Here is an 8604-nt window from a genome sequence, read left to right as displayed (position 1 = left end):
CAAATTTCCACAGCGGGGGAAGCCTGCGCGTTTGCATAATGACTTCAGCATGCAGGGCTCTGTCCGCCCTGCCTCGCCCCCACGCCCCGGCCCCTCGGGGAGCCCAGAACGGTTCTCTCGGGACTCCGCGGACCCAGGGTCCACCCTGCCCCGTCCCTCTCGCACCTGTGTCCACCCCAGCCCCCGTGGCCGTCGCCCAGCGCCTCTGTCCACCCCCTGTGTCCACTTCCTCCGTGTCTACTCCCAGACCCCGTTGCCATCGCCCAGCGCCTCTGTCCACCCCAGATCCTGTGGCCCGCCACCCACCTCGCCCCTTCCCGCCCAGCGCCTCTTTCCACCCCCTCTGTGTCCAGACCCCGTGGCCCGACGCCCACCGTGCCCCTTCCCGTCCAGCGCCTCTGTCCACCCCATCTGTGTCCAGACCCCGTGGCCCGCCGCCCACCGTGCCCCTTCCCATCCAGTGCCTCTGTCCACCCCCTCTGTGTCCAGACCCCGTGGCCCGTTGCCCACAGCGCCCCTTCCCGCTCAGCGCCTCTGTCCACCCCCTCTGTGTCCAGACCCTGTGGCCCACCGCCTACAGCGGGCCCCTTTCCGTCCAGCACTTCTGTCCACCCCCTGTGTCCACTTCCTTCGTGTCCACTCCCAGCCCTCGTGGCCGTCGCCCAGCTCCTCTGTCCAGACCTCTGTGTCCACCTCCTCTGTCCACCATAGCCCCCGTGGCCCGCCGCCCACCGCGCCCTTCCCGCCCAGCGCCTGTCCACCCCTCCGTGCCCACCCCGCCCGCGGGCCTCCCTTCGGGTCCCCGGGGCTGGGCGGTGTGATGTCACGGCGGGGAGGGCGCGAGCGCGGCCGCGGGAGGCGGGGGAGGTGTTTTCCAGCTTTAAAAAGGCCGAGGAGAGCACGGCCCTGCGTCAGAGCGACTCGGCCGGACTCCCGCGAGGCTCGCGGCCGCGGCCCATGACAGCTCCGCGGGCGCCCGGCGCCGAGCCACCCGCCGCCGCGTGGATGCCCAGCACCGGCCTGGCGGCCCCCTCCAGGTGCGCGCTCGGCCCTCCGGCCACAGTCTGCGGCAGCCGGGAAACTTTGGGGCCCGCGCCGCCGGCCGGCAGCACCATGAAGGCGGCGGAGGAAGGTGAGCGCGCCCCTCCGCGGGCCGAGGGCGGCGTGGCCAGCAGGGTGTCCCCTGGTGTTTCCCCGCACAGCCTGATTTCCAGTGCGCTTTCTTGCCAATAGGTGTCTCCTCCTCTCCAGCGCTGAGTGCGCGGACTTGCTCTGGTGGTGGCCGCGATCGCGGCGGGAAGGGTCCCGGGCAGTGACTTGGGAAGGGCAAGGAAGGCCCAGGGAGCCACAAAGGACCTTTGGCATAAGTGAGGTTTACTTGGCAATGGGGGATGTCCCGGCTTCGAGAGGAGCCCAGGACGGTGTTTGGTTCTCCACCCTCTCCGGAGCGGGTTTGGAGGGGTCTCTCCCTGAGCCCAGCTCCAGCTCGGCTGGCCCGAGGTGGTCGAGGGCGCAGATTGCCTGCTGGCGCTGTCAAGACTGGTCAAATGCACGGCCCCAACTCCAACCGCTGAGCCCGTATGCTTTGGGAAAAGCAGAAAGGGACCTCCTGGGACCCGGGGCCTCTCTGGTAAAGAGGATACATCAGCGTCTGCCCAGATGCCAGGGTAGCCTGAGCCTGTCCCACTGTCCCATAGGCCCCCATCCAGGCAGGAGGAGGTAGGAGCCTTGGTGAAACTGTGGGGCATGGAATAAAAATAAGGAGGGTTGAGTAATTTCACTTTTCTGAAAGGGGAGGAGGTCTGCCTGTGCATTTAGGAGTCTCTGTTTGAGACCCTCCTGCAGGGCCCCAGGGGGACCTTCAAGCCCCCCCCCTTCCAGATCTCCTAAAGGGCTCATCACAATAACAAAAGCCGCCCCAGCAGGCTCCTACAGGTGTTTTTGAAAACAACCTGGGGAAGGGACGTGGGCATACCGGTGAGCATTAGAGGTAGCCATTAGAGGTGGCCGGGCCAGGAATGGGCTCCTCGGGATGACTGGGAGCAGAGACTTGCTGGAGCGTGGAGGGCTGCGTATCCAGTCATATACACAGGCAGACAGTCCTCCTGGCCCCCCTGCAAAGGAAGTGCTAGTTTCCTGCAGGTCCTGATGACCGTGCAGCCTTTGGCCCCAAGGACTCGGGCCTAGAGAGCAGAGCAGCAGGCCTGCCTGTTGCTCCTCTGACCAGCCTTACTCAGCACCCAGTCGCTCCTGCAGAAAGTTGTTCGGTGAAGTTTGGATGCGATGCTGCAAGTGTTTCTTACCGTTTCATTCTTACTTTAAAAATGCTTAAATGTTGAAACATCAGGTGATGTTTTAAAGTTTACATGATAAGCCATTGTTACCAGGAAAATATTTTTGTTGGGGTTTGGATTTTGAACCCCTGGACACTTATTTCCCCCACATAGTTATCACTGCTTTAAGGAAGCAGGTCTTTCTGAGTTAATTTTTTAATTGAAGAGTAATGTTCCATTTCATAGTAAGAAAAAATTATTTTCTCTTACAAAGGAAAAACACTGGTGTGTGGGGAGAGGTTATTTTTCATGTTTTCTACTTAGGGAAATGAGTTTGAAAATGCCCCATGCTAAAAGAGCTCCCGGCTCGGGCCAGCAATACCCCATGGGCTATTTTATAGGGACTACAAAATTGGGCCAACCAGAAAGGGAGATCCAGTCCCAGGAACCGACAGGCCCGTGAGAGAGAGGGCTTGTGGCCGGCTGCAGGTCAGCCCCTGCAAGGCTCAGGGCTGCAGGAAAGATGGTCCTGTCCTTCCCGGGCTGGAGCGGCCCGCTGCCCTCCCTGGAGCCTGCGCGGTCAAAGTAGCCCAGGTTCAAGGAGCCTCTGGTGGACGCTCACTGTTCCTGAAGGCGCTGCAGTTCTCTCCTGAAGAATGCTGGGAAATGCAGGCCTGTAGGCGGCCGCCCTTTCGGGTTGCTCAACAGAGGGCCCCACAGAGCTCGCCCTTTCTCCCGCCACTCGACTCTGCTTTGTGACTTTGTCCAAGTGAGAAACGCCAGGCACCCTGCTTCATCATGCAGAGGCACCCTGCACCCCGTTACCATCCCATAGCCTCTGGAGGAAGCTCTCCAGGCCAAAGGCCCCGTCCACACCTGAGCGCTGCTGAGCTGGCCAGTGGTGGAGGCCCAGACCCTGCAGGGCCTGGGAAGACAGGCGGCGGCTGGCTGGAGGGCAGGCCCAGTCTCAGCTGCCCAGTCTGTGCACCAGGAGGAAGCCAGCCCTGCCTTGAGGAGAGTCCTGTGGCTTTCTTGTGGCGCCTGGGCCCTGGGGCACCTGAGCCCAGGACAGCGTGAGCCAGCCTCTCTGCAGCAGTTTAGGAGACGCTTTCATCTAAACAGAGAAGAGCTGTTACTGGTGTGTAGGTTTTTTGGTGGTGGTGAAAAGATAGCTGACATTAAAAAAGGAGAGAAAATGAAATGTGGAGGCTTCTCTACAGAAAACAGAACTTCCATTTGCCCAAAGGTCAGCAGAAAAAGCAAACTAAAACAAAACAACCCTCCAACATGCATCTCAAAGTGAGGACTATTATTAGAAACTAAATCAGGCCAAACCGAACCACGGTTTATCACGGGAGAAAACCAGCCATTGGGAAGGGGTCCTGGGAGAGGCGCAGCCCACTGAGGCCCAGGTACACCTCTGGGAGCCTCCCCAGGGCAGAGAGGAGGCAGCCCTGGTAGCCGCCTCCTCCCTTTCCTTCCCGGCTCCCTCTGCCTTCCGTGCTCAGCTCCGCAAGCCTCCATTTCCCTGGTATTCCAGATGTTGGTTTTAGGTGGTGCCAAGAGGTGGGGAAAGTTAGAACAAAATGCTGGGAGAGACAGGAAAAGGTCTGCGCGGCTCGGCCCAGTGTTTCCTACTCACTTGGAGCTGGTCCTGGGCGGGGGCGGGCAGGGTAAGCAGGCACCTGGCTCAGCCTTGGAGGCTGCGAATCTGCATCTGTGACTGGCCGGCAGGGAGGACCTGGGTGCTGCTCTGTGAGAAGAGTGCAGCCAGGAGGGTCGAGGTGGCGCCCTTCGCAGGGTGTGGCCGGCACCTGGTGCGGACTCCTCACAGGAGCACCTCCTGCACAGAAGCCCTCTCACCTTCGGGGTCATCTCTTTAGCAAAGGTGCCTGGAAAGCACTGTTTGCAGAATGGACTGCTTGATGTGGCCGGCTCCTCCGTGGCACGGTGGGCAAGCTCCCCAAGAGTGCCCTGGTGCTCTGGGCTTCAGGCCCACCCACTGGGTTCAACCCAGACCTGGACCTGCAGACTCGGTGGCAACCAAGCAGGAAGCCCTCGGTCCAGAGAGGCCTGCAGTTTGAAAGCTTTTTCCCCCCTTCTTCTTAAAGTTTTAGATGAGCCCTGTAGCCTTGGGCTTTGTTCCAGTGGAGAGGATCAACCAGACCTACCAAGCCTCCGCCTGCTGGGGACAGGGCTCCCGCTGGGCCAGGGCGAGCGACGGGACCTAAGTTACAGCCCGTGGCCGCTGCCGGGACCGCCTGCACCTCCTGCGCTGGGTGCAGGGATCCGCGCCTCTGGGCTGTTCCTCCAGGCTGCAGGGATGCCGGAGACCTGCCAGGTTGCGGGGAGGACACTGGGGAGGCTGTGCGGACACGGGAGGACCTGCCTGCCAGTGGGGCGGACACTGGGGGGCTGCGTGGACCTGTGGGGTTGCAGGGTCCTTGGGCGCCGGGCAGCCCCCGTGGCAGCACTCGGCTTGCTCTGCGCGTAGAGTTTATTTAAAACTCAGGAGCCTGCAGTGAGCAGCGTGTTTATGTAAACCCGGAAACACCCGGGGGGGGGGGACAGGGGCGGGCCCGGGCGGGGAGGGACGGGGAGGGGACAGGGGCGGGAGCCGCGTCACGCCGAGGACGTGCAGGAGCCCGGCGCCCCGCAGCTGCGACCCGCGACATGACGCGGCTGGAGCAGGACCCGGAGTTCGACTTCGAGTTTCTCTTTGAGTTCGACCAGGGCGGTGAGGCCGCCGCAGGTGGGTGGCCGGGCAGGCTGGGCCGGGAGGGTGGCCTGGCCGGTGGCCGCCCTCCCCACGCCCCTGCGCTCAGGCCCCGGAGAGGCCACCTGTGGCCAGACGCTCCTAGCCGGGACACCGCCGCAATCGGTGGAGGAGGGCGCCGGCTCCAGGCCCTTCCCCAGGGGGAGTCAAGGGGCGTCCCAGGAGTGGGACTTGGAACTAGTCCTGGGGACAGATGGCCAGAGGCTCTGCCAGAGGGCAGTAGGAAGCCTCCTACGAGAGCAGGGTTGCCTCGGGCCTGGGGCAGGAGCTAGGGAGGCCCCGGGACAGGGAACCAGAGGCCGGCCGGCTCCCTCGGCAAGGCTCTGCTGTGGGTTTTTGGTTTATACTCAACTACCACCAACCGGGCCTTTTGCTTTCTTTCATTTTTCCCTTCTCTGTCAAAAATAATAGTTCCAATTAGCAAGCAATCTACGACCCTCCCCCAAGTTGACATTTGAATAATAAGGAGAACAGTGGGTAATGGAGCCTGTCAGGGATTCCGACCGACCGGCCTGGTGGCGCAGGCACCTCTCCACCTGTCTGTCTCCTCCACCTGCACACAGCGGAGGCCTCCCCTCCATCCTCGGGCCCGAGCAGAGGAAGCTGGGGAGGAGCAGGACCCCTGGTGTGGACAGACGCCTGTCCATCTCCCAGGGACTCACTAGTCCCCCAGCGCTCAGACCCTTTAAGAATGCTGACTGTCTTGTCCATCTCTGAAAGTGAGTGATCGTAGTCAGCCCCTCCTGATATCTCCCGTGGCAGGCTCTTTTTTTTTTTTTTTTGGTGGTACTCGGGATGGAACCCTTCTACCTCCGGGCTACACTCCCAGACCTATTTTCATATTTTTATTTGGAAACAAGGTCTCTTAAGCCAGCGAGGCTGGCTTCGAACCTGTGCAATCCTCCTGTCTCCACCTTCCAAGCGCGGGGATGACAAGCGTGGCCATCAAGCCCGGCGACGGGCTCCTTTGCACCTTATTCTGTGGCTGTGGGTCTCTGGGTCAGAGTGAAAGAGAGGCTGTGGTTCTTGGGAAGGGAGCTGGGCTGGAGTGGAGACCCGAGCCCTTGAGCCTCTTCTGCTCTCCAGAGTGGCATTGGCTGCCGCCTTCCTGGAGAGCCTGGTTCTCTCTGCTCCTGAGTCAGGCAAGCCTCCTGCCTCAGTGATCAGCTCAGCTGACAGAGGTTAAGATTTAGAACATGGAAGTGTCTGTGGACCGCGTGAGCTGTAACACCTGGCCCCAGAGCCCACTGCCAGCCTCTAAAGGCTTTTGTGTTCAGGGCTGAAGCCACAGCCAGGCTGCTGGGCCAGTCTCACTGCGGTCTCTGCGGTGGTTCGCAGGCTGGCTTGGGCCTGGCCGTCTCCCTGAGACGCCTTGCTGACCAGAAGGCCCAGTGGGATGGGTAGGCCCCGGGGTCAAGCTGGCAGGCCTGGGTCTTTGGCTGGAAGCAGCTGTCTTGGGAGGACAGCCCTCCGCCCACTGCCCTGAAGGAAGTGTGGCCTCATCTTCCAGGAGCAGGTCTGAGAGGGGCCACGGTACACTGGGTGTACACACAGCTGTCTCTGCAGCTCTTGTGCACACACCCCACACCAGGGAGGAGCGTTCCCCAGGCTCCCCTGAGATTCCAGGCCGCAGGGAGTTGGGATTGCATTCGGCTTGGGTGGGTGCCCTTTGTCAGCAGCCTTAACGCACCCTGCCCCGAGCTGGGACTCTGGCTGCGGCGCCCTCCCCGCCCAGGGAGCATTCGCACACATTCCCTCCATCTGCCATGTGAGGTCCTCCAAGAGGCTTCTGCTGGCTTTGATCTGAACCAAAACAAGAGCAGAGGCGGAGGCACTTGGCTGCTGGAGGCCCTTGCAGGCCCCCGGGTCTGGGACTCTGAGGTCTGGCACACACAGCACATCTAGAGCTGGCTGGGACCCCCAGGCTGCCTGTGGAGTAGCCCTGCTAAGTGTGCGTCCCTGGGCTTGGCACCAGGTCCAGCGCCTGCAGCTTGGAGGTTGCAGGGAGAGCTCTGGGCAGGGAGACCAGGGCTGGGGAGAGCACCTTCCTCTTTTAGTGTCAGAAGGAAGTTGCTAGAAGACACTCCTTATGCGCAGATAGATATTAAACACTAAACATGGCCTGTTACAGTGTCACTGTGTTAAAATCTGTAGCCCCTAAGGGGTGATACTAAGCGTTTCACATTATTTCTGGAATGAGACTAGCTATAAATGAGTGAGTGTACAAGTAGTTCTGAGATGAACTTCAAAGTAACTCTGAGCTTTGCAGTTAAACTGAGTATGAAAACTCACCCCTTTCCAACAGGGACGGGCCCAGCCTGGAGCAGGAGCCTAGCCTAGCGGCCAGGGCTGCAGGCCCTGCAGGAGCTGCCCTCCAGGGCTGGTGGCGGGCGGGGTCTGGAGCCTCCTGCACGCCCGGGCCCAGCCCACCTCCTCGGAGGCTCTTTGGCGAGAAGGACTGTGTCTCCTTGTTCTTTAGTTCAACATGCTTAGCGGGTACAAATAATAGATATTCAATAACTGTTTGTTAGGAGAATGAAAAGAAAAATTTTAAAATGCTCTGCTCTGGGTGGGACAGGAGTGACGCAGCTCTAGTGCCTGGCATCTTCCGGTTTCCACCCAGCCTGCCGGGCCTGGGTCCCCTCCCAGCCGCGGGGCGAGGTGAAGGAGGCCCAGGGCTCTCTTCTGGGGCTCAGGAAATAGCTGCTGTGCCGTCAGCTGGGAGGCGGGTGTGCCGCTTCCCGCCTCAGGGCTCCTGTTTTCTAAGTTATTTTGGCCTGCTTGTAGGCTGCCAGCACCTCAGGAGGAAGCCGGCCAGGACTTCCATGCCTCCAGGGAACCTGGACCTCTGCATGGCAGCACTGCCTGGCTGCTTTGGGCTCTGCCAGGGGCAGTTAGTGGCTCACGTGTGGGAAGGGGCAGCACAGAGATGCTATCTGGAAGGGTTTTTATTCTCGAGTTCATGTGCATAAGTGGGGCGATCTCTCTTCCCAGGAGGACAGGTTGAGCCCAGGACAGGTCTGCCGCTGCAGCAGGAGACCTGGAGGGACAGCCTGGCCCTCAGGACAGCCTGGTCCCAGCGTCCATTTACTAAGGCCAGCATTTTAGAGAAAGCCTTCCAGTCTTTCCTACGAAGGCCTTACTACCTGTGAGAGCCACAGGAGTGTGATCAGGACAGACTTGTCTGTAGACGGATCTTTTTCTTTCTTTCTTCCTTCCTTTCTTTTTTTTTTTTTTTTTTGTACTGTGGATGGAACTCAGGGGCATTCTACATACCCCAGCCTATTTTTTTTCTTTGTTTTGAAACAGAGTCTCACTAAGTAGCTGAAGCTGTCCTCGAGCTGTGATCCTCCTGTCTCAGCCTCCCGAATGCTGGGATTACACGTGTGCACCACCACGCCTGGCTCTCGAAGGATATTTTAGTTCTATTTCATACTGTGTGTGTGTGTGGTCCTGGGGATTGAACCCAGGGTTGCTGTGCCTCCCCCAGCCTTTTTTATTTTTTATTTTGAAACAGGGTCTTGCTAAGTTGCTGAAGCTGGCCTTAAACCTGTG

General features: G+C 60.1%; 1 protein-coding gene across 5 annotated transcripts in view; it reads left to right on the top strand.

The window, feature by feature from the left end:
- Window positions 1–1005: 1005 nt before the first annotated feature.
- The window catches only part of NFATC1 (nuclear factor of activated T cells 1), a gene marked incomplete at both ends in the record, with an annotated part of 95165 nt that continues 87566 nt past the window's right edge, over window positions 1006–8604 (top strand). For 2 of the 5 annotated variants that reach the window (XM_080714748.1, XM_080714745.1), the window contains one exon: window positions 1006–1132. In XM_080714748.1, coding sequence (XP_080570874.1) covers window positions 1006–1132 — 127 coding nt within the window. Of the gene's footprint in view, window positions 1133–4946; window positions 5038–8604 lie in introns of those variants that run through there. The other 3 variants (XM_080714749.1, XM_080714746.1, XM_080714747.1) reach the window with 2 other exon arrangements.

The sequence above is a fragment of the Muscardinus avellanarius genome (assembly GCF_963383645.1).
Source record: "Muscardinus avellanarius genome assembly, chromosome: 17".
Classification (NCBI taxonomy): domain Eukaryota; kingdom Metazoa; phylum Chordata; class Mammalia; order Rodentia; family Gliridae; genus Muscardinus; species Muscardinus avellanarius.
This window is presented reverse-complemented; position numbering and strand designations above follow the sequence as displayed.